Consider the following 26,751-nt stretch of genomic DNA (forward strand, 5'->3'; position numbering starts at 1 on the left):
TCTATCCCCCTCATGAAGTTCCAACCACTTATTTAGATCAAGAAGACACCCGAAAGTGTTCATCCTAACTAGAAGTTTTGCCAGTTTAACACCCTCCTCCCACGCTTACCCAAGTTTACTAGTCCACTAGGGTAAATATATGATGAAGAGTTACTATGAAGATTCCCTTAAGGAATGAAATCGACAAAACCAAACCTTACTATCCTTCCTTAGGTGCTACAGGACCCCCAAGGGCTAAACCACCCTTCCAGGTGTCCAAACCCTGAGTTAAACCTCTTTTTTTAGTGTCATGATCTCCTAGACGTTGACACAACAGTGCCTGATTTTGAATGAAACCCTCTAGTCACACGTATGCTGCCTACAAGCGAGGGACTGCAGTATTTTTCACCCAGTTGTGTGCCTGCGACCGCGAGATTTAAGCCACTTTTTCAGGCTAGGATCTATACCTCTGCACAGAACTTAATGAAACTTTCCATAACCATGAATGACACAATGATAAAGAATTTCATACAAATCTTAGAGAATAACTTGACCTAACAAGGCCTAGCCATGACATTCATTTTTTCAGACATATCATGAACATGAAATCTACGAGTCATAAATACACATATGAACATAGGGGTCTCATAGTTATCTGAGAATCATCAAGAAGATCTAATGCCCTCTCATATTAGTTGCAATAACATCTATTAGTCATGCTTTTGATAACCAAACACATATTCATTAAACATGTTAGGATCCATAAACAATATATATCATATAACCAACATATAAACCAACAATAACCAACATATAAACCGTGGAAACTCGACCATAATCTCACCATCATAATCAATACACATGCTCATAGATCACAATAGAAAATACCTCTCATTAATATATGAAAATTTCAATTAAGTCAGGGACTTCCGTGTACCACCCGACCATAGGCTAGGCTGTACCAAATCTTTCTTTCATCCAGTCACCCCCATGCCATATTCTAAGCACGAATGTGGGATCTCATGGAATAAACCAAGAAAAACCAAACCAAGGCTTCCAGAGGCCAAACCACCTCAACCCTCAACCAATGATTCCACCTCACGGTTGAACATCACTAACCATCACTAGATTGGTTTCTACCCAGGTTGTTTAGAGCTCCAGAGCATTTGTTCCAACCAAGGCTTCTAGGACTAGTAGCTCAACCCATAGTTGTTGTCGAGCTCCAAAGTGTTTATCCAACTAGGGCTTCCAGGACTAGTAACTCAACCCACCAAGGGCTCCAAAGTGTTTTTCCAACCAAGGCTTCCATGACTAGTAACTTAACCCAAGTTGTTACAGGGATTCTAGAGTTTTTGTCTAACCAAGGCCCCGGGAACTAGTAACTTAACCCATAGCCAAAGGAACATGAGCACCAACCAGAAAACAAAAGATAAAACCCACAACACCATGGCTATCCATGAAATGGCAAGGCTAGGAAAAACCACTGTCAGTCCAAGAAATCCTCGATGCTAATGACATATCATAACTAAGAAACCACATGCATGCCAAAACTAGTAAGGAAATCATACATGAAACTCAATACCAACAAGCAAAACCCATTGTAGCTACTGATCTCGATGTCCTCTTGCAATTTCCTACTCTTCTTTTGCCTTCTTGCTCCAAATCCCAAGTATGCCACACTCCTCCAAGAATGCTCCAAGAAAACTCTAAGTGTCCAAGAGTATGAAAGAGAGAGAGAGAATAGAATGAGTGTCAAAGACTGAACTAACAAAAAAACCATCAACTGATCCTTAGAAGCCTTTTTATCATTGAGGCCTCTATTTTCTTCAATTTCCACTAACTTTCCTCCTCACATGCAACCTGTGACCTTTTGCCTTCCTTTTCTCCTAATTTCCATTATATTCATAAATAAATTCCAAATAATGCCTCTTGCCTTTTCTAAGCCTTTGCCATTGCCTTTGGCAATTTCCTTAGCCATAATAAACCAAATGAACACCCACTAATATGTTTCCCAACATTTAGCTTGTAATATGTGTCCCATGACCTTGGTATTATTTGTTTTTTTACACGAAAAATCAACCAACGTTGTTACAGAACCCTCCCCCTTGGGGGAACACCGTCATCGGTGTCCAATGCCACCTACAACTAGCAAGGTTGTTGAAAATCAAAACATACTGCCCATGTTACTTTATAAGACAACTCATTGCAGTATTTATAATGACCACTGTTGAAGCATGACAAACATATTATTTACTGGAACTTTATAACACGACTCATTACGATATTTACAATAACAACCACATATACTTATGCACATTTGCTTCAACCAACAAATAACCATATTGTCTGTTAGGCCCCTATACTACTAGTGTAACCCCTTATTGTTTCTTGAGCTGGTTTCATAACATTTTCTATGGAGCTTTAAGAATCCAACTCGATACAATATTCACAATGATATACACATATACACATATGCACATTTGCTCGACCAAAAAATAAAGGATATGATGCTCGTATCAGCAATAAGGGAATCTAGAGGCTCACACCTCCACCCTCAAAGTAATACCAGTATTCACCTCCTTCCCAGGGAGTCCAGAATCCACTGCCAAAGTCAAAGCTGCATCCAATGTCCAACGCTACAATCTCGCGCCACTTTTCCTCTCAATGAACATTTACTAGCTCATTGTTCCAGGGCACAATCCCAATATGCATCTGATTCCATCTGGAAATGTTAATGACCAAAACAAATCCATCTCTGGCCTTCCCTCCTCTGCTCCACAGTCCCTCAGAAATCTGGTCACCTCCTTCCATGCAGTCATACGCCTTCCAAGTTCTGCGAGTATCCCTTTCTCTGTTACACAGTCCCTCGGGCGACCCCTCCCTTGGCAAGGTTTCCTCGTATCGAAAGGTCCAATAACCAAGGCATATCTTTGCCTCAAAACCATCATACCGGTCATATCATGCTCATGGAAATAAATGTACACTATTGGGTACCAGTGCCCCACAATGGCCCTGCTCATGAAGTGCTTTACCAACATACTATTGCATGTTCCAATTCCTTTTTCTATTGCTGCTAATTCTTGTCATCAATTCCAACCATGAACTCCAGTCTTCAACTTGTAAAACTCCTTAGCCTTACCATCATAGTATCTCTCTGGCAGGTACTTCTTCTTGAAAAGTCTTTTGAATTCATGCCAACTCAACTCCTTTGTCCTGATATCTTTGACATGCTCCACATCTTCCCATCAAATGTTCGCTTTTCCTTTGAGACCGAAAATGGCTATCTCGACTTTCATATTCTCCTTATAATCATGCAACTCAGATAACTTCTTCATCTTAAGCAACCATGCTTCCGCATCTTTCAATTTCTTCACTTCTCCATCAAATGTAGGAGGCTTAGATTTTTTAAACTCTTTTGACAAATAATGCTTCTCACTCCTCCTGTAAAGATGATAATGGTGATGACCATACTATCTCTCTGATCCAGAGCTAGAATAGAACCCATAACCACTACCTCTCCTGTCAGGTGTGTCCATCCATCTACCACCTCTGACTATGTCATCCCTATCTGACCTATGTCCTCCATGAGATCTGCTACCATATGCCCCATTTGTCCTTTTCTCATGTCCATAACTGATCCGTGGTTGTCCTTGCCTTTGAAAATCTGATAACCTCTGAAGAATCATTGCATTGAACTCTGGTTGTTTTTCATGTGCCATGGAAAGTCTTTCCCATGACTGAATGATTATGTCATTATCTGCCTTGCAACTCCTAATTTCTACCTTTAATCTTCTCAAAGTATTTGCTATGTCAAGAGAGAACTCATCTTTTTCTTGCTCATACGATCTATAAGGAGAGTCACATGAATTGTAATCCGCCATTCTGTTATTAATCTATGATATTCTACTTCCTGCAAACATACCATGTCAAATAACCAAGTGTTTAAACGTGGAAGCTCTGATACCAATCTGTAACCACCCCCTCCTACATTTACCCAATTTCACTAGCCTGCCAAGGTAAACATGAGATGAAGAGTTACTATGGCATGACTCAAACTCTAAGCTTTAGTTATGAAAATGGGGCCAACAATTGACATCTCACAAACATCAATCAGGGCTACAGGACACACAAGGACGAAAGGACCACCCCAGGTGACAAACCTGAGTTAGGGCTACTTTTCTCACATCTCAAGCCCCAACTTCATGCATAACAAGGCAATGGCGTGGTTATATTGCTCCAATCACATGCATGGCACTGCTTCCATGTGGTTATAGCCCAAAATCTCAAGTTCAAAGGGTGCGGTCTTAAGATTTGAACCCCAGTTTCAGGCCAACCTCCATACCACTAAACAAAACTGCTTGAGACTTTCCAAAATCATTATTAATATGATGACAAAGCGAAACATACAAAACTTGAACAAGAACTAGACCCATCGATGCCTAATCCATATCAAACATTTCGTCAAACACATGGTAAACATGTAAGATACAGGCCATGAATGCATATATGATCATAATAATTTGAGATTCACCTAAGAATTACCAAGAAGGCTTTATGCCCTATCCACATAACTACAATAACATGTATTAGTCCATACATTCATTAATGGATCAATAACTAAACGATTCATGACAAGAGCCATAGATGGTAAACACCATACAACCAACATAAACATCATATAACCATAAAATAACCAGCATATAAACCATGACAACTCAACCATAATATCACCAATTTAATACCACAAATGCTCATATATCACAATAAGGAAATGTCTCATATTAACATAGGAAAATACTAACCAAGTCCAGGACTTCCACGTACCACCCGACCATAGATTGGGCTGAACCAAATCTCTCTTTCAGCCAATCACCCTCACGCCATATACCAAGCATGAATGTGAGATCTCATGGAATAAACCAAGACAAAACCAAACAAGGGCTTCCCGTGGCAAAACCACATAAACCCTCATCCATAGTGATTCCACCTTCATCGTTGAACATCTCTAAAACCAACCAGATTGGTCTCTACCCAAGTTATCAAGGGCTCCAAGAACTAATAAATCAATCCACAGTCTTCTAGGGCTCTAGAGCATTTATCCAACCCAGCTTCAAGGACTAGTAAGTCAACCCACCAAGGGCTCCAGAATGCTTGTCCCAACCTAGGCTCTAGGACTAGTAACTCAACCTAAGTTGTTCCAGGGCTTCCAGAGCATTTGTTCCAACGCACAGAATTATGAGCACCAATAAAAAAAAATTCAAGTGGAAAAAACCACAACACCATGGTTATCCAGGAAATGACAAGGCAAGGCTAGAACCACTGTCTGTCCAGATAAATCCCCATGCCAATGGCAACACATAACCGAAAAATCACATGCACATACCATGCATCCATAAATCAACAAAGAAATCACACATGCAACCTATTACCTACAAAGCAATCAAGTTGTAGTTGTTGATCCAACTGTTCCCTTGCACTTTCCTATTTTCCTTTGTCTCCTTTCTCTAAATCCAATGTATGCCAAAGTGCTCCAAGGATACTCTAATTGTGCAAGAGTATGAGAGAATGAGTGAATGAATGAGAGAGCCAAAGACTGGATTGACAAAAAGTTGCGAACTGATCCTCAAACGCCTTTTTATCATTGAGGCCTGTATTTTCTTCATTTCTCCTTCAATTTCCCTCTCATGCAAATATGTGTCTTTTCACCTTCCTTTTCTCCTATCTTCCTTTATTTTCATAAATAAATGCCAGTTATTGCCACTTTGCCTTTACTGATGCCTTTGCCAATTTCCATAGCCATTAATTAATCACCAGTGGTACCACCACTATGTTTTGCCCAACATTCACTTGGAATACGTGTCCCATGACCCTGGTCTTATATTTTATTTAAATGGAAAATTAACGAGGGGCTGTTACAAAGGAGTTGGAAGGCACATGAACTCTCATATACTTTTTTGAATGCATTTTTTGATGGGGCCTCTCAAAATTCATTTTGTTTTAGTGGTTGTGTTTTAAATTTGTCAAGTACATAGTATTTACGCCGTAAGGCGTTCCCTCTGAGAAAGACATCCCTAAAATGTGACGTGTGCGATTCTGAGCCATTGATTCTATGTGTTAGACGATTGGGATGTTTTCTGCCGTCGATTTAATCTGTTTTTTTCCATAAAATGATTTAATCTGTTTTTTTCCACCAGCTGGAAGACAGAGAGGGAAGATCTGGCAATGGGCCATAAAATGCAGGCCTCGTGGCGATGAGACTCTTCGCAGTGACTGAACCGAAACTCTTCGCATTCACTGAACCGAAACGTGTCTTCGGAGTGATGAAACGTGTCTTTCTTCTTGGTTTCGTGTCTTTCTTCCTGCCTGAGGGCCGCGTATAGCCAGCGTTGCAAAATTCTTAGCGGTCAGTGTTTCTTTGGGATAGAAGCATTGTATCTTGCTTCATTTTCTATGCTGTGTGACTTCTGCTACATTTCTCCTGGCTTTATTTTTGTTCGTGCAAGCAAACTGACTCACTGGGTTGCCGGAGAATTCAAGGTTTGTGAAGTAACTGTATCCATTTCCAATTTTGGTGTGATCAAGCTCAATTTTAGCAATATGCACAGTGGCGCTGCCCCTGCATAGTTTGTTCATCTCTTTGCCAGCAAGGCCCTGGACGACCTGCAGCCGGTGCGGCAAGCGGAGGTCGGGATGCTGCTGAAGTCGATTCTGGACCATGAGCGGCAAGGAAAGACTGTTAACCTCGGGGAGCTGCTCAACATCTGCACTGCCAACGTTCTCGGGCAGATTATGTTGAGCAGGCGCGTGTTCGACTCACAGGGGTCGGCCGCGGGTGAATTCAGGGAAATGGTGGTGGAGCAAATGGAATTGGCCAGGAGGTTTATTATTGGCGACTTAGTGCCGTCTTTGGTTTGGATGGATCTGCAGGGATTGCAGCGAAAGATGAAAAAACTGCACAACAGGTTCGATGAGTTCTTCAACATGATGATAAAGGAGCACGAGACTTCGTCGTGTAATGGAGGAGACAGGGCCGATTTTCTGAGTGTGCTTTGGAATCTTAGAAATGATGCAGATGGTGAAGGAGGGAAGCTTACGGATGCCGATATCAAGGCCCTTTTGCTAGTGAGTCTTATTAAATTGTTTAACAAAAAATTTGCAATTTTCCATTCTGTTTTCTTTGCTCAGATTTTATGCTGAGAGAATTTTCTGGATTAAACTGTCAGGATATTTATATTCTGTATCACTTCTCACGTGGGAAAAAAAAAGCCTCCACGAAGTTTGATCGACAAGATTAAGATTCTTTCAATATAAACTACTGTTTGAAATCTGTACTCCTCAAATTTTATGTTTCTTTCTATCCTTTTTTCCAAAAATTTTGGGTAAGATTTTATTGTTTTCTTCAGCTTTTCTCCCATGATTTTCCTGAAGTACTATCTTCTGATCCCCTTCGAATGTTGATGGTGTTGTCTGGAATTGGAAATGCAATACAATGAGCCAGTTTGTGGAATGTGAAGATTGTTTTTTAAAGAAATCTGATTATGGTTTGAATTATTATTTTTATTTTGGAAATGGATTTATCGCCATTAAAAGTTTTTGGCATCTTAAATTAAGAAGTTTGACATTTGTAATTTGAAAATTCGAAAATTCTCATTTGATTTTATCACAATTTTGTCTGAATTTTTATTGTTTTCCAAGAAAATGTTTTGCTTCCTTAGACTATTCTATTGGGAATGGGTTGCCTGGATGGTAAATTTCTCACTGGAATTGGGTGAATTTCTGGGTGGAATCTGGATTTTTTTTTCAAGAAACCTCATTCCCAAAGTGTTTGAATCAATTTTTTGATGCTTGAACATATAACGATAACTGGGAGCATCCAAAAAAAGGATAGAAAAAATTATAAAATGAGAAATTTTTTATTTTTCAATTTTATTATTGTTTTAGAAGATTGAAAAGCTAAAAAAATAGAGAAAAAGAGAATTTGTGAAGTGGGTTAAGATTTATTTTCTAAATATGTTTAAAATATGTATTTATTTATTAGATAAAAATTTTAGAAAATGAAATTTTGAAACTAAATAATCTGATTAGGTTTAAGTTTTGAAAAGCAAAGACTTTTGAGAAGAAAAAGGAAGTATGGTTTTTTTTTTTTTAATTATATATTTAAAACTATTATATTATTTAAAATTATTAGAAATTATGCAAAATTTAAAATGAATGGAAAAAAATTAATTAAACACATTTATATATCCCACTATTTAAAATGTGTACTATCGATTTTTTTCCAAATTAAAAACCTTTCATTGGAATTTTTATCATTCCAGCTTATCCAATTTGAATTATGATAAATTAAGTTCCAAATTAAGAACCTTTCATTGGAATGAATGTGTACTATCTATTTTTTTTCAAATTAAAAACCTTTCATTCGAATTTTTATCATTCCAGCTTATCCAATTTGAATTCTGATAAATTAAGTTCCAAATTAAAAACCTTTCATTCGAATTTTAAAACCTTTCATTCAAATTTTTATCTTTCCAGCTTATCCAATTTGAATTCTGATCAATTAAGTTCCAAATTAAAAACTTTTCATTGGAATTTTTATCATTCCAGCTTATCAAATTTGAATTCTGATAAGTTAATTAATTTAATTGATAGCTGTAACCAGAATTTCTATTAATTTTTTACGCCGTAAGGCGTTCCCTCTGAGAAAAACATCCCTAAAATGTGACGTGTGCTATTCTGAGCCATTGATTCTATGTGTTAGACGATTGGGATGTTTTCTGCCATCGATTTAATGTGTTTTTTTCCATAAAATGATTTAATCTGTTTTTTTCCACCAGCTGGAAGACAGAGAGGGAAGATCTGGCAATGGGCCATGAAACGCAGGCCTCGTGGCGATGAGACTCTTCGCAGTGACTGAACCGAAACTCTTCGCATTCACTGAACCGAAACGTGTCTTCGCAGTGATGAAACGTGTCTTTCTTCTTGGTTTCGTGTCTTTCTTCCTGCCTGAGGGCCGCGTATAGCCAGCGTTGCAAAATTCTTAGCGGTCAGTGTTTCTTTGGGATAGAAGCATTGTATCTTGCTTCATTTTCTATGCTGTGTGACTTCTGCTACATTTCTCCTGGCTTTATTTTTGTTCGTGCAAGCAAACTGACTCACTGGGTTGCCGGAGAATTCAAGGTTTGTGAAGTAACTGTATCCATTTCCAATTTTGGTGTGATCAAGCTCAATTTTAGCAATATGCACAGTGGCGCTGCCCCTGCATAGTTTGTTCATGCAAGGAGATTGTCCCAAAATCGGAGAACATTGCAATCATTGCCTCCTATCGTCCCCTTAATGGAGAAGCCAGACGAATTGACGCAGTTTTCATCGGCAACCAATGCAGGTTTCAACTCAGGCTTAGCCATGACCCTAGCGGCCTTGCTCTTCTCCATCCTATGCACGTTGGGGGTAGCCGTCGTTCTACGCCGTAGTAGACTTTGGCAAGTGGTGTCCGAGCCATCCCTTGAAGCCAGTGTCGAAAGAGGTGAAGCTGGTATCAAGAAAATGCATCTAACAGCACTGCCAGCATCGGTTTACAGTACAAGCTCCCCACTGGGAACCCTGGATTGCCCTATTTGCTTCGCAGAATTCATGGAAGGAGAAAGTGTGCGAGTATTACCAGAATGCCGCCACACTTTCCACGCGGATTGTATAGGCGCATGGCTCATTTTCAAACCCTCGTGTCCTTCACATAGACAATCTCTGCTTTATGTGGGGCTGAAGAAACCAGCAGAGGTGGCTTCGCCTGCTGCTGAGGCGGGCGAAAGCGCCGGAATGGATTGTAGAGAAAGAAACGAGTTCGTTACAATAAATGTTTTTCTTGAGACGTTCCACAGCTCTGCCAACTGCACAACAATGACAGTTTCTTCATCTTAGGAATTCATTGACCTGGAAACAGATGATGACCTGGAAATTTGGGTCAAGTTAGAGCGCAACATCACTAAGCCATCCCTTGGAATGGCCAGTGTGCAAAGTTGGAAGGGCAGGTAGCACTATTTAAGATCAAGGGATGCGAGAATGGTACAGAATTGAACGCAATGAATGATTTCCTATATTACCATGTAACAATTTTAGAAAGTTCCGCCTGATAGGTTTAGAATACGTCAAATTTTCATTGAAGGGTTCCATTATCTTTCTATTGGATCAACGACTTCCGCCTTATCGGTTCACAACATGTCAAAATTTTCACTGAACGGTTCTTTTTTTTCGCAATCCATCACTGCTCATTTATATTGTAAAAACCAACAAAAGAGAGTATACAATAATTACTCCCAAAGTGATGGTTGGGATTGCATAATTATATGGAGGAAACTTTAACTTCTTGCTCCCATGAAATGGGAAAGAGGGCATAGTATTCAGATGAGCTGGAACTTCTAGATAAAAGAAATCAGATCCTTCCTTCTCTTGATATCGTTTTGCACACCTTTAGATTAGTCATCCATTGGTGATTCACCAACATTCATTTTAACTAATTCCAGGAGCTTACTTCTCATTGAATAAAAAAAGTACAGTTTGGGCATAGTCTTGTACTATAAGCCTTGATCATTGTAAAAGTGGCATCTCTGTTTAGCTGGGAATTTTTTTTGTTTATTTAATTGTCTAATACCAATGATTCTATTTGCAATTTTGAGACAATAGAGGAGAGTTATGTTCGCCTTCCCATTCCAACCCCCTCAAAGTGCTTACTATCACTAAGTTAATTGTGTGCACACATCAAATACCAATGACTTATAATTCTTGCCACGACTGCAATTAATAGACTATTGTTCTTCAACATCACAAGCTGGTTGGAATTCACATCAAGTACAGGCTTTGAATTGCACATTTCAACAATCAATAAATTGTCTTTCTCCCACAAATTGAACTGATTTACTTCCTCTGTAGCAGGTGACTGAACAACACGTCTAGAAATGGTCCTTGTCAAGGTCATTATCACCGATAGAGATATTTTGACAAAGGAAATTTGACACTGCAGAAGTCATCGCAAATTGGCAAACATTTCGTCCATTCTACAATCCTTGGCATCAACACCGCACACTATCTGATATTGAATCTGCCACAAATGATACCTCAACTATACATGAAACCAATCCAACAGACACCATGGAAATAAATGAATGGGAATTACTTTCCCAATTATACCCTACAAATGAGCTTCTCATAAATGACCTTGACATGCTTGGTCTTCGTGGCTTTGATGACACCCATAACTGGAATCATACCACTATCCCATTCGATCTACAAAATAGTGCAATACAATTCATTGAGAATAGCCGCTCCATCCACCGCATTCTTCAAACAAATCAACATATCCTGCCGACCCTTACTACATTGTCTCCAATGCAAAGAAAAACTCTAAATATTATTTCTAATCATTTTGCTAGGAAGGATTATTTACCCGCTCTCAGAATGATAATACAAGGCACTGTTGGTACGGGAAAATCCCTCCTTATTAATTGCATCAAAGATATGCTCATACGCCTTGCAAGCCTGGAACCTTCGCCGATCATGCTCCTTGCCCCTACAGGGGTTGCTGCCTTCAACATACAAGCATCGACAATCCATTCTGCTTTGCACCTTCCTATAAAGGATCTTATGCCCTTAGAAGGTAATGCTCTTGCAAAATTCCAAGAAGAACTCAGGCATATAAGATACATACTAATCGATGAAATGAGCTTCATTGGGCCAAAGCTTCTCCGCCATATTGATGAACGTCTTCGCGAGGCATTTCCCCACCAAAGAAACACTCCTTTCGGTGGCTGTTCCATAATATTGGTTGGTGATCTCGGTCAGCTACCACCCGTCAAAGACATACCTCTATATGCAGGGACGAGCCACAGAAGCACACTATGGAACACCTTCAACACAGTCATCACATTAGACACAATATTTCGTCAACAAGGCGACGACATCGCACAGGTTACTTTCAGGAACATTCTCCAGAACATTAGAGATGCACATCCAACAATCGACGACTACAACATACTCATGTCGCGCATAGATTCCTTTTTATCAGAAGAAGAAATATGTTCATTCCATGATTCCATGCATCTATTTCCAACAAATGCTCAAACAATGGTCCATAATAAGCAAATGAAGAAATCTATAAACACTCCTATCGCACGGTCCATTGTTGAAGATGACAACACATATTCCAATATTTCCTCTGAAGACGAGCAACTTGAGCGAATTGTATTACTATGCAATGGCGAAAAAGTTATGTTGACTTCCAACCTTTGGGTTTCAGCCCGACTTGTTAATGGTTCCCTCGGAAAAATTGTAACCATCTTTTACAAAGATTCAACTGCACCACCCCAAATTCCAACATTTGTTGTCGTAGATTTCCCCAAATACATTGGGCCTCCTTGGGATGAAAGAAACCCCACTCACTTGCCTATTCCAGCAGTAAAAATAAATGGTCGTACACAAATTCCACTGAAGATGGCTTGGGCTTTAACCATACATAAATCTCAAGGTATGACACTTCCAAAAGAAACAATTGACATTGGAAAAACAGAACGTCAAGGTCTCACATTCACAACTATTTCAAGAGTGCCTTCTCTACAAGATCTTCGGATTAACCCTGCATTCAGTTTCGATCATTACAGTAAAATGAAGGACAACAAAAACATTGCTCGCAGAAAACACGTCAAAGAAATTCTCCGTTCAATGCCGCCCCCAGATAATCTGCTCCAACCCATACTTTGACTTCACCAAAAGGTTTCCTCCATTTATTTACCTCATTTTATTTCATAACATACTTTTCATATCTTTCAACAACAACCAACTTTAATCAATATTAGTAAATAAGCAAATATTTGAATGTCTTTATATTATCTGTACATCTCATTCTAACATTTTCTTTCTTTTGCAATAGGCCACATGGACTCAGGAATAACATACTTGCACAACTACAAGTCGCCTGGCAAGCAAAAAAACTGCATCTCCAGCTACGCATTAACCTCCAATTGTGTTCAATATGTCGTTATTCACCATGCATCTTCCACTAACAATATATAAATCCCCATAGCAAAGGTAACTTCATTTCCATTCATTCCAGATTCATTTTAACACAGCTCACCTGCAAAGTATTACTAGTAAATTTCCGCAACTGATTTACATATTGCTAATTTTAACTAAATAACATTTTGCAGGTCCATTACTGCTTCTTCAGGTCTTCGCTACCTCCACCATTTTTTCATACAACTTCAAATATGGAATGACAAGCATAGTGTTCTTTAGACTATTATATTCCTTCTCGAACCTCTTTTGTTACAATTCACTGTTTGTATTTTCCATTTCAAACTTGAAAAAGGATGTTTCGAACCTCTTTTGTTACAATTCACTGTTTGTATTTTCCATTTCAAACTTGAAAAAGGATGTTTCAAGATCAAATACCGTTTTCATGGTTTGTTTCCTCACAACTATTTGTGTTTTCCATTTCAAACTTTAAAAAGGATGTTACAATACACTATTTGTATTTTCTATTTCAAACTTAAAAAAGGATGTTACAATACACTATTTGTATTTTCCATTTCACACTTAAAAAATGATGTTTCAACATCAAATACCATTTTCATAGTTTATGTCTTCACAACTATTTCTGTTTTCCATTTCAAACTTAAGAAGGGATGTTTCAAGATCAATACCATTTTGATAGTTTATGTCCTCACAACCAATTCATTGTCAATGGGTTTTAACATATTTTGTTGACAAAGTCAATTGATTTTAACGAATATAATACATGTTTTCAATATATCTTCATATTAATTTAATTTCCCATTTGAATAATGATTTCTTAACTAACCCTTTCCAAATCAATATGGCTTCCCTGTTGTTGTTTGCATATTAATTTAATTTCCCATTTGAATATTGATTTCTTAAATAGCCCTTTCCAAATCAATATGGTTGCCCGGTTGTTGTTCACATGGATTCATTCATTTATCTTCACCTTTAACTCCACAATTTTTACCAACTACAAACAAAGGTCTCTAAACAAGTTCAATGCATATTTATGGCTACTTTCATTCCATTTCAATGGTTTTTGGCATGGCTTCCTCAAATTAAAACTCGAAATCATCGACCCTTTCTTTCAAAAAAGCCCGCAAAAGCCTATTCACATTTCAATATTCTTCCACACGCTATGCCTTACGGCGTCTTCTTTGCAACATTGGGTGCAAATGCTAGTATAAGATCTCTTGGAATAATGGTCATGGTTCAGATACAAAAATTGAGCTTATAGCTCATTGGGGGACTCTCTTTTTTGCAAAATATTTGTAGGTTGAAACTTTATTGGTCTTTGGTGACTCAAAAGTTATTGTTTATTGGACTATGGAATCGTCTTGTGTAAATTCTCCTTCTATGGAATACTAGAAGAATAGGACAAAGGAGTTGATCATTGCTTTCAGGAGAATTACTATTCAAAACATTTACAAAGAAGGAAACATGGAAGCTAACTATCTCTCCAACAGAGGCATTGGACTACAACATGGTATTCTTTTTCCGAAGAATTCATAGAGGGATCACTAGTGAGGAGTGGGAGTGTTATTGTTTAAAATACATAGGTTTTGTTGGATCCATGGGAGTTGTTGATTGCTAATATGTTTTTTTGTTATGTAATTCTAGTCAATACTTTGAACATGATCACATATGTTTTAATATACTTTGTAGTGTAATACATATTTTGAACAATATTTCACTATGTTGATAACATATGTAAGTTGATGTAAACACGTTTTGATTAAGAGAAAAGTGTTGTCTTTTCTTTCTCAGAATAAAAGTATCCCCATGAACATGAAGCAAATATGATTCAACTAAAATAATAATCCACAAAGTCACCCAACACACACATTTCTTTTGGTTAATTCTCTAAGGGCATATTGACTCCACTCTCCACCCAAGTACAACCATCTCTTAGTCAATTCTCTAAGTTGAAGCTTTATCGGTCTTTGGTGACTGAAAATTTATTGTTGATTGGACTATGGAATCGTCTTGTCTAAACTCTCCTTCTATGGAATACTAGAAGAATAGGACAAAGGAGTTGATCATTGCTTTCATGAGAATTACTATTCAAAACATTTACAGAGAAGGAAACATGGAAGTTGACTATCTCTCCAAGAGAGGCATTGGACTACAACATGGTATTCTTTTTCCTAATAATTCAGAGAGGGATCACTAGTGAGGAGTGGAAGTGTTATTGTTTACAATACATAGGTTTTGTTGGATCCATGGGAGTTGTTGATTGCTAATATGTTTTTTTGTTATGTAATTCTAGTCAACACTTTCAACATGATCGCATATGTTTTAGTATATTTTGAAGTATAATACATATTTTGAACAATATTTCACTATGTTGATAACATATGTAAGCTGATGTAAACACTTTTTGATTAATAGAAAAGTGTTGTCTTTTCTTTCTCAGAATAAAAGTATCCCCATGAACATGAAGCAAATATGATTCAACTAAAATAAGAATCCACAAAGTCACCCAACACACACATTTCTTTTGGTCAATTATCTAAGGGCATATTGACTCCACTCTCCACCCAAGTACAACCACCTCTTCGCTTTACTACTAACAAGTTACTTTGACCTTTTCGTAGAAACCCTGACAAGATTTGAGGCAAGTACATTGGAAGGGAGGCCTGGGAATTTCCTCTCTTCCTTCTCAACTCTTATCTAGTATAAGATGAAACTAAGATATTATAAGGAGGTGATCAACCCCAATTTCAAAGACCATTTTTTTTACTAGTATTAAGAAGAAAATGAATACTGCCAAGATAAGAACTAATTCTCATGAGCTTCACAGTGAAACTAGGAGTTGACCAATTCCCAAAACACCATGGGATGAAAGATTTTGTCACCTATATGATCCTAAGATGGTCGAAGATGAAAATTACTTTCTTTTAGATTATCCATCTTATACTTATATTTGATCTAATTTAAAAAATATTTGTCACACTACCAACTTTTTTAACCTTTTAAGTCGATAAAACTATGGTGATTTGAGAATGCTTCTCTTACTTCTTTTTTAGCATAGAAATAAAATGATAAAGGATTTTGATTAATCTCTTACTTTTTTAAGATCCTATCAACCATATAAGTTTTAGTGGACATTAATCATTATCGTTGCTATTATAAATATAATGAAAATAAAAATATAATATTTATATTACAGTGATTTGGTGAAAAAAACACTTTACTTAAAAGAGATGGCGTCTTGACACCCTTTTTCCAATGTCAAAGTAAATTTGAACAAATAAAAACTTGACCAATTCAATCCACAACTACATGTAAATTAATCTAAAATGAAATCACATATGTTTTTTCTTTTTAAATTATCAACACATACAAAAATTAATCTAAAATGAAATAAAACATATTATTACAAGAGTTAGAACATAACACATAATTTGTACATAAATAATACTACATATTTAAATAATTGCATAACATTTAAATTTTCTAGGGACATTACTTTAATATTTGATTCCATCATAAGAGTTTATTTCTTTTAAATTATATATATAATTTTGAGTATCTAGCAGAATTGACAACTAGACCGGGTTTGTGCTAATGTGACATGTGGTCCTAGTTGTAGGTCTCGCACTCACGTGACATGAGGTTGAATCCAACCACTACCACTATAACCTCTAGGTAAATCCATATGTACCCCATGCACAATCCACACGATAATTTAGAGGATTTGAACCTTAAACCTCAAATTTGCATGACATCTTCATATAACAATAATCGCTAATCAAAATGCACCTTAAAGATAATATCACTTGATATTATCAGAGACATTTTTTCTTTCTTAAGATTGTTATTTCTTAACTTATTTATTTAAAATTTCAACCCACTCGTGAAAGATGAAAAAGATTAATTAAAAAAATTATTGCATTGTTTATCTAATCACAACATTGTTACTATTCATCTCAATATCAATATATTCATATTTTCTCTCTCATCACGATTTTCAACATGCTCAAATTTTTGCTACATAGACTAACATGTCTCATGAAAATAAAACTCTCATAAATAAAGAATTAATCTCGCTAACTAAACTCAAACTATTATCCTTTATATATATACTATAGATAATAAAAACTATTATTTCTAATTTTTTACCATTTTAAATTTACAATTTTATATGAATTTAACTTTATTTGTATTAAATTTCCGATCCGTATTTTCATTAAAATAACTCCATAAACTTGCAATTCTGAACGTTAAAAAGACTATACAAAACATAAAAAATTTAAAAAGGGAGAAACATTTGCTACAAGATTGATCATTTCTGAGCCGTAGATATTCTTAAGTTTTTAAAACCTTATAGGCTTAAATTCTTAAAAGTAATGTTAACATGAACAAAAGAAACATCACCTTTTTAATTTTTTTAAAGCTTATTCAATTTTTAATAAAAATTACATACTTTTACGATAAATCTTTGGTCTTATCTTATTATCCAAATAAATAAATATTTTTTTAAATGTATTTAACTTTTAAAATATTTTAACATTTAATTTAAAAATTAAATTCCATTTTACTGTTATATTTAATATTTTAAAATTAAAATTAAAATAATATATATATATTTATATATATATATAATAATTTAATTTAATATATTTTTTTCTAAAATTTAATTTATTTATGTTTTTTTTTTTTTTTATCGTTAAAGCTACGCTACTTCTATTATTCTATTATTTACATTAAAAACAAAGAACAGTTACATTCAGATTTACACATTGCGAGAGGCCTGGGTTGGCTCTCTTGCTCATCGAGCTTCATTGAGTCAATTACCCGCGTAGGGGCCTTCTTCCGGTGATTAAGCGCCCACGGAGGGGCAAAAAAGAGACCGGTATCATTGTGCACTCTATTAGAACTGGAAGCCCATGCCATAGCAGAGGAGCTGTGAAGACAAAACCATACAAAACTACCATTCCCACGCAGGGGCAGAAAAGAAACTTGTAGAAAAATCATCAAAGTCCCACGCAGGGGACGGGACACACAATGAACATCGTAATTGTCTGACCAAGCAAAAAGATTAACGCCATACATTAAGTATTGGTGGCAGGGTAAACAGCAAACGAAAAAACCTGAGTTCGAGCAGAGAGCTGGAGCTGGGTTGAGCTCGTGACTATTCATCTGAGTCTTCCTCCGAGTCTTCTGGATAGATCCAGTATTCACCTTCTGGTGGAGGTCCCCAGTCATATTTGGCTTTGCCCTTTGCTGGTGCTGGTTGAGAAGCTGGTAGAACAGCTCCTGGCTCAGATTGTACCCCAGCTTTGTCCTCAGCAGCTTTGGAGCTCTCTGCATGCTGAATTGGGGCATGGGGTATCTCCATAGATTGAATTGGAGCCTGGGGTTGTTCCCCTTCATTTTCTTTCGCCTCTTCCACAAATAAAACTGAAACATGAGCTTGAATGCTTGAATTACCTTGTGCATTGCTGACAGAGAAAATCGTTGAGCCAAACGCTGGAAGCGGAGCAGCTCCTGGGTTCTGTGGCCTGGCCTCCATGAATTGCTGAGCTTGGATGGGGTTGGCTTCCTCCACCCTGTGGCAGAGGCAGCGGCAGCAACTCGACGAAGGATTGACAGGGGGGCGTGAGGCTCCTCCTCTTCCGGTGCCGCGTCGACTGAAGGGCCTTTGCCTTGGCGCCATATCTTCCCACTTATCAACACTTCCTGTCTCGGCTTTTTCACTGCTCCAGAGAACCCGTAGGTGGCTCCGTGATCCCTCTCTGAGCCCTGAAACCCAGATCTCCACCTCCTCAAATCGAACTGACCAACATTCCCCATATTCTTCAGATTTATGCAGCGGTAGTTTGCCTTGAAGCTGGTGCGCCATAACTCACCTCTGCCTCTGCGTTTAAGGCTCATCGTAGACCATAAATGGTCGTCCCTTCGCTCTATAGCTCTCACGCTCGCTGGCCAAGGCGGCGTGGAGCATTTAAGGAGCTGCTTAAACTCGAGCCCGCCCATGTACACCATGTAGCGTACTGCCTTCTCCAGACGTGGCACCCGCATCTGGGATTAATTTATTTATGTTAATATTATAATTATTTAAATTTATCTTTCACGTTATTAAACATTATTGAAACATTTATCTTATTTAAAAAATACTTAAACCAAAATGAAAAACCCACCGAGCATAGAAGTTAAAATATAGATTTAAAGGAGGATAACATATCTTTCTGGAATAACTACTTGTTAAATAAAAAAAATAAAAAATAATTAATCAACTACTTATTGCATTAAAAAAATATAATAAAAATAATTTAAAATTAAATTAAATTGTTGGGAAATATGAAAATATTATATATAGTTGTTTATTTTGCATTAAAAATTAAGTTATTTATATCTCACAAAATGTCTTTATTATTTTTTTCTTCTCAACGTTAATTTTTATCTACAACAAATCTAAATGTTAAATAAAAAAATAAAAAATGATTAATCAACTACTTATTGCATTAAAAAAATATAATAAAAATAATTTAATATTAAATTAAATTGTTGGGAAATATGAAAGTATTATATATAGTTGTTTATTTTCATTAAAAATTAAGTTATTTATATCTCACAAAATGTCTTTATTATTTTTTCCTTTTCATTGTTAATTTTTATCTACAATAAATCTAAACTTATATATATAGTAAGTTTGGGAGACTATATCTTTATTATGTCCAATATATCACCTTGATCAGGGTGGGGAATTGAGCCAATGACTTCAAGTCAAGGAGTGTCTTAATAGAGCAACGATAACCATTTATCCAAGCCCCTGTGGACACTATTTATATTATATTAAAAATTTAACTATTTATAAAACTATTGAACAAAATATCCCTTTTTCACATCAAATGTCTGGCTACCACTATTTACGTGAGATACTTATTTCATATTCATAAATGCCACAAAGGTCTTACATCAAATACAATTATTTCATATTCATATATACCACAAAACGTTAGTTAAAACATGTCTCTGCAGACTTTGAACACACAAAATCAAGGAAACAAATTAAACAAAGTCTTTCGGTAGAAATCACATGAGATATTTTTTTGGCCAATGTGTTTCGAACCAACAAGTGTGGTTCATCATCAGGACCAGATGATGAACCACACTTGTTGGTTCGTAACGCGTCGGCCAAAAAATTCTCTCCTATGATTTCTACCGAAAGACTTTGTTTAATTCATTATGGATCACATAAGCTTGAATACAAAAGGAAACAAATTGTTTACCAAACAACTCAAGCTAAGATCTTTTGACACATTTAACAAAATATATCACCATCCTTTTAATTCTTATAAATCTTAATTATATTGTATTCTCTTTATTCAAGTTTTATGTTTATTTTTTAATATTGATTTATTTTTCATTTATTTATTTATCTTAGATGGGGCGGGGGCGTAAGTTGCCACTGCCCCACTTGGCCAAGCGGCTAGGGGACGTGACAACACGTCCCCATAAAGAATGTTTATGATGGTATGGTTCCCGAGATCTTGCCACTTGCGAGTTGCTCTCAACACGCTCAATTGCATGCACATTTCCTATTTTGGCTTTGAATGCTTGCCGCGCCATCCATATTGCTAACAGGGGCTCCACTCGTGCAACATTTAATCTTGTTCTAATGTGGATTACTAGACCTCTCCTCATGACTCAATTTGTATTTTGTGTTGTTGGCTGCCAGAGCCTCCTACTTGAAATGTAGGCAATGACTCTCATCAATCTTAATTAGCGTCTCTTGTCGCCCTACCCCTTCGAGCCTTGGGCAAGCCGTGTTCTGCGTCCCTTGGCCAGCTTCTGCTGCTCCAAAATAGAATGGCCCTCCCACACAAACTTGAGCAATGACAACAATTTCCAATTGACAATCTGGAGAATCGGTTCCGCCCAATTATTTCCTTCCTCTTGTAGGTTTAATGCGCGCAGTGCTATCTTCAATTTTCAATTCCTCCTACATGCAAGAAGAGTGCTCATTTGGGTGTCAAACACCTTTAGTTGATGCACTTTCAATGGGTTCTTATTTGAATAAGCCCCCCATCTAGTCTTTGCTTCCATCTTTGAATTCTTTACTGGTATTTCTCTGCATATCATTCTCAACTAACATACTCCTTGGAATACTTGGCTTGCTTCAGAGCTTGAGCATCCACTTTCTGGTTTGTTCCCTTGGCTATTCTTATTCCATTACTATTCTTTTTGGCTGGCTTGGTGTCTCTCTCCTTGTTCTTTCCTTAGTCGACTCATCCTTTTTTGTGAGCTGCTTGTTGTCCTCTCCATTCCTAGATCCTGGCCACCTTTGAGACTCGCCCACCTGGCTCTGACCCTTCTACATATTGTACTTTTCTTTGTGCCTTTCACTCGTGCCTCTCTCTTTGATTGCATGCTCTACTTTATTTATTGGGGCCTCCACCATGCCTTGCTAGCGTGCACATGTTCGGAAAGGACTACTACTAGGAATGGGCCTCTTGGGGGAACATGTGAACCCACGAACGCCTGAAGGAAACCGTTGCTCGGTTTTGCGAGCTTACCCTGAGCCCCATCTAGGATGAGCTCATCCACATGGAGAGAGAAGGAGACTCCCATAAACACCAACTTTTAGACATCGAGGTTCATGTAGAGATGATAGACTAGGAGTTGGTAATCAAACACATGCGCAAATGTTTCAACCAATACTTCTACACCTTGACTTAAATGAATTTCTAGTGTTGATATAAGTTTTTAGATATAGGTTGTGTGCTAGTTTATTAAATGAGGACATCAATAAACTCACGCACAACATATATCCAAAAACTTATATCAACATGACAATGGGTTGTGGAAATATACTCTCGAAAATCCTAGTGGTCTGGTTTGAGCATCAAGCAAATCTCCTTCACTTTATGGAGTACTTGCATCGTCACATGCAGGACTTGGATAAGAGACTGGACCATACAAAGTAGCACCTCGACATCCCACCCCAAGTTGGTAGCACCCCCGAAAACAATCAGGACCCTATCCGAGTCATGGCTACAAATTTTGATCCCTTCGCTTAGTCTTATTTTATGCTCAGGCTTCTATTGTTTTTTGGTATTATTGTCTATTCTGATGGTCAAACTAACTTGCTTCTCAATTTATGCATAATCTTTTTTGGTTTTTTAAACACCATGCTATCTTATGCCTCTCTACAAGGAGTAAACTTTTAGTTATCATCGAGTCTTCTTCAGAGTAAAAAAAACTGACCTTAGCATTTCCACATACACCCTTAGAAAGATAATACAATATTTATCCCAAAAAATATAGAATTAATTATTTTAATTTAAACTATCCACATTAGACAAAATATATATATTTTTAAATTATTATCCTACATTTTCATTTTATATATATCCATGAAAGATAAAGTGTTTTATGTTTTAAAAATTAAAGCCATTCCTTTTAACATTTTCAAAAATATTATCTATCGATTACCCAAAACCCATTTATAAATTTCTAACAAAATATTATGTTTTTAAATTATAATCATACATTTTAATTATATATAAATATATGATAAAGTATCTTTATGTTTTAAAAGATAAGACCATTCTTTTTACATTTTCAAAAATATTATCTATCAATCACTCGAAACCCATTTTATAAATATTTAACCAAAACACTAAATTTTAATGTTAAACAACAAAAATATCTACGTCATCCCCAAAACACTAAATTCAAGTATCGGACGAACTCCCGACGTCATTGCCCAAGCCTGATCACTTGTGAACTTTCATATTAAGTTAAGAGGGGTTGGCTTTATTATTATAGTTATATAGTGTACAAGAGATTGAGGACGGGACTCATTGCTCATGGGAGCCAGTGTAGTAGTTATCTGACTGTTGGACCACATCTACATCATTTTATCCTCCATACCTTTGTCGTCACGAACATCTCCGTGGTCGTATGTTCGAGTCTCTCCAAGGATATACAAACAGTTCACGCTTTCCCGTACTCAATTATTATAAAACGCCCACTCGGGCACTCGTATGCGAGATGATAATAATGAGGTCGAAAGCTTTTTGGCTATTACATGAAGGAAATGAGCCAACGATGCGACAAAAACCAGAGTAGGTATGGCCTAGAGGCGGCGCCATCGGTAAGATAAAAAGGAGTTGGAGAAGGTCGGCGAGAATGTACGGGACGATCATAAGCTGAGAATTCTATGAATTAAAGCGAAATAGGGGCTTTGGAGTCCGCGTAACCAGGGAAAGGGAAGGGAATGAGATGTGTGGGAGATAGATCGGAGAGCCGAGGAGCGACATATGGCGTTTGAAGTGAAATGTTGAATGATTTGTCATCGTGCTGATCTCCTGCTGCCAAATTTCGGCCTTTCCACCGATTCTCAGATCTGTGGATGTCGTTGCCATTGCCGGAAGGTGTCCTAAACGCACGACGTCTGACGCTCCTTCAACGGTCCGGACTGAGAGCTGCAACGTCACGTGTTCGAAACGCGCTCCGTCGCGTCCCGAGGGGCCTGCCGGCCGGTCAAATGCCGCGGCCGTTTCGTGGATGCTGTTAGGGAGCAGCGTTGCGCAGGCGAAATCATGAGGAGAGGGTGCGAACGTCCCGACCTCGGCGGCTGCGGAAGGCGAAGGCGACGACGGCTACGGCTGTCGAATCCCGACGGTAAGAAGTCGACTGGGGCTTTTACGGTGTTTGATCGTTTAAGATGTTAATGAGGTCGGTCATTGTTGCTGTTGTAAGTGTCATTATTGTGAAATTTGTGGCATGCGCAGCTCTTTCACACAGTAGAATTTAAAGCTCAGTAGTGTTAAGCAAGTTGCAAGTTTATGTGGCAATTGTATGTCAAAACCTCAAAAAAACAAGTCTGGATTCTTATGGTGAACGGAATTTCGTAAAAAGCTTAAACAGGCGACCGATTTCCTCCCTTTTCACTGAAAATTAGTTTAATCAACATAAAACCCCCACCATTACCTCTGATAAGTCGCCTAGATGTTCATGACGCACTAAGATGCAAACTAAGTGTCCAAGAGGCTGTATTTCTGCTTTTTCACTGGATATTTAATTTATCGGAGAGATGTTTATTTTCGTCTTTGAGTTGTAGTGGTGAACAAGTCTGGAATCAGACGCTGAATGAAATTTCTTAAAACGCTTAAGCAAGCGATGGATTTCCTCCATTTTCACTGAAATTTAGTTTAATCTATACAAGATTCCCCTCAATCAGCAGTTTTTTGTGAAATTGCCTCTGACAAGTCTGATAGCTGCTCACGGCAGACTAAGCTTCAAACTTAGTGTCCAAGACGCTGCATTTCTACATTCCCACCGGATTTTTAGTTTATCGTAGAGATTTTTATTTTCGTATTTGAATAGTAATGATTTTCCTTTTAAGAATATTATCTCTGCTTCTTTCTGTTTACCAGCATATGGCCTAAGAAGTTTTTCATTTACAAATATGTGTATTTGAGGTGATGATGTCCTCCACCTGTGGTCCATTTGTGGTTTTGCCTTAAGTAAGTTACAAGTTCATGCGACAAATATGTCAAAACCTTAAAAATACAAGTCTATTCTGACGGTGAACGGAACTTCGTAAAAGTATTAAGCAAGTCACCGATTTCCTCCATTTTGACTGAAATTTAGTTTATCAACAGAAAATTCCCCGTCATTAGTATGTGCTTTTTTGTGAACCTGCCTCTGGCAATTCTTATGGCTGCTCATGGCAGACTAAACTTCAACCTGAGTGTCCAAGACGCTATATTTCTGCATTCTCACCAGATTTTTTTTTAAAATCGTAGAAAACTTTATTTCCACATTTGAGTTATAATGGTGTTCCCTTTAATAGTACTATTTTTTCTATTTCCTGTTTACTGGTATTTAGCTTAAGAAGCTTTTCATTTACAAGCTCTGCGTAATTGGGGTGCAGGTGCCTTCCTTTTGTGGTTTGTATTATTCTCGAGGTGTTTTATGAGCTTAGCGGAAGGAAGCGCAGCACCGACATCTCAGAATTCGGGCTCTTTTAGCATGTATTCGGCCGGGCCGTCTGATTCACCGAGCGACTTTTTCAGTCCCATACAGATTTCCCCTTCTGTGGTCCCGCATGCCTTGCCTCCAATGGTGCCTGCACCGCCTATGTATCCGTATTTTCCCAGTGCGCCTGATCCAGTGCTCACAGGTTAGTGATACGCGTACTGTTGGTCTTGTAGTTACTAGTTATTGGTTTTTTTAGGAAGAAAACTTACTGAACCAGGGCTTTGATTTCTATTTCTTGGGGTTCAGTTCTTATGGACTCTTGTTCTATGCTAAATTTCAATATTAGAATGCCAAGTTATTAACAAGTGGTACTATGATGTTTATTTTCGCTCTTTTCCATGCAGGAAATTAGTATTACCTAATTTTACCACTTTATTCCTTAAATAAATTCTTTATTGTTTAAATTCTAGTTGTAATTTTTTTGATCCTCTAAATGATGTACTTGTTTTCCTTATTCAGGGAGATGTCCGGTGAATATCTCGGCAATTAACAATACTGTGGAGAAGACAGCAGTAGATTGCTCTGCACCTCTTGCTACATTATTGGGGAATGTCATATGCTGCCCACAGTTTGATAGTATGCTTCGAATTTTTCAGGGAGAATACAGCTCAGCAACTGGTTCTTTAGTGCTAAACAAAACGGTGGCAAAAGATTGCTTTAAAGATCTTACCAGTGTCTTGATCAGCAGTGGTGCAAATGGTTCAATCTCATCCCTTTGCTCGATAAAATCATCTAATCTTACAGGGGGTTCTTGTCCCATAAAAACTCTGGTGGACTTTGAGCAAACAGTGAATACAAGCAAATTGCTGGATGCATGCACGACTGTTGATCCTCTGAGAGAATGTTGCAGGCCAGTTTGTCAGCCTGTTATTGCTGAAGCTGCTGTTCGTTTGGCATCAAGAGATTCGAGCTCACTTTCAAAGAATGCCGCCTTAGAATCACCTACAGAACAAGTCATCGTGGATGATTGCAAAGGTGTAGTCTTTGCGTGGCTTGCAAAGCAACTTGACTTTGATGAGGCCAATAGTGCATTTCGAATTTTGTTCAGTTGCAAGATTAACAAAGGTCTGTCATCTAATGAGCTGACTTTGTATTCCTTTTGTTGTTTTCGATGATTTTGACTTCGAGTTTGTTTGTTACGTACTTTATAGTATAAGGTTTAGCAAACGTGAAACTATGGTTGAAATATTTTTTTTTAATACAAATTTATCATCAATGATGGTCCCTTTTTGATCCACTCCAAGATGTCAGTTGTTATTGTAGGAATATAATGGGAAAGCATAATTGGAATAAAATTAGGAAGTTAGTAACCATTATGTTCCAGTTGACAGCAGAACGAGGCTTATCCTGATGTCTAACTGCGTTTTTGACTGAAACCTTTTCTATGCTCATCGATGGAGAGAGTGCAACACTCAGCGGAGTAAATTTGCAGTCCACGTGTTTTATTCATTCTTGAAAATGACATCTTTTCTTACAGGTCATTATAAAATGCCAACATATGCGTTATCCTTTGATAGCTTACAGAGCTTTAGTTTATTCTGAAGCAACATATATATCTGTACTTCAATTCCTTGGTTTATGGAGGTATTATGGCTGTTTTTTCAAATTAAAGGCTTTTGTTTTGAAACAGATTAACAACTGGAATTTAAAAATGGTTGGTGCAGTGCAGGCCAAGCTTCATGTTGGAAGGCTTTGCTTGAATTCCAAGTGATCATTTTTTGTTATAGC

General features: G+C 37.4%; 2 protein-coding genes across 5 annotated transcripts in view; both read left to right on the top strand.

Annotated features, from left to right (window-relative positions):
• The first annotated feature begins 9,312 nt into the window (after positions 1–9,312).
• Positions 9,313–9,894, top strand: LOC149140005 (RING-H2 finger protein ATL8-like). The gene has a single exon (XM_089450876.1). It carries the CDS (start codon positions 9,313–9,315, stop codon positions 9,892–9,894), a length of 582 nt encoding a protein of 193 aa, XP_089307002.1.
• Positions 9,895–22,855: 12,961 nt separating this feature from the next.
• The window catches only part of LOC149140006 (putative GPI-anchored protein At1g61900), a 99,029-nt gene continuing 95,133 nt past the window's right edge, over positions 22,856–26,751 (top strand). For 3 of the 4 annotated variants that reach the window (XM_089448718.1, XM_089448719.1, XM_089448717.1), the window contains exons 1-3: positions 22,856–23,661; positions 24,917–25,165; positions 25,483–26,088. In XM_089448718.1, the coding sequence (XP_089304844.1) occupies positions 23,580–23,661; positions 24,917–25,165; positions 25,483–26,088 (937 nt within the window). In that variant the 5' untranslated portion in view covers positions 22,856–23,579. The remainder of the gene's footprint in view (positions 23,662–24,916; positions 25,166–25,482; positions 26,089–26,751) is intronic. The other variant, XM_089448716.1, reaches the window with a different exon arrangement.

The sequence above is a fragment of the Pinus tabuliformis genome, chromosome X (assembly GCF_031772625.1).
Source record: "Pinus tabuliformis cultivar Carrire ecotype Pingquan chromosome X, CPIR1, whole genome shotgun sequence".
Classification (NCBI taxonomy): Eukaryota; Viridiplantae; Streptophyta; class Pinopsida; order Pinales; family Pinaceae; genus Pinus; species Pinus tabuliformis.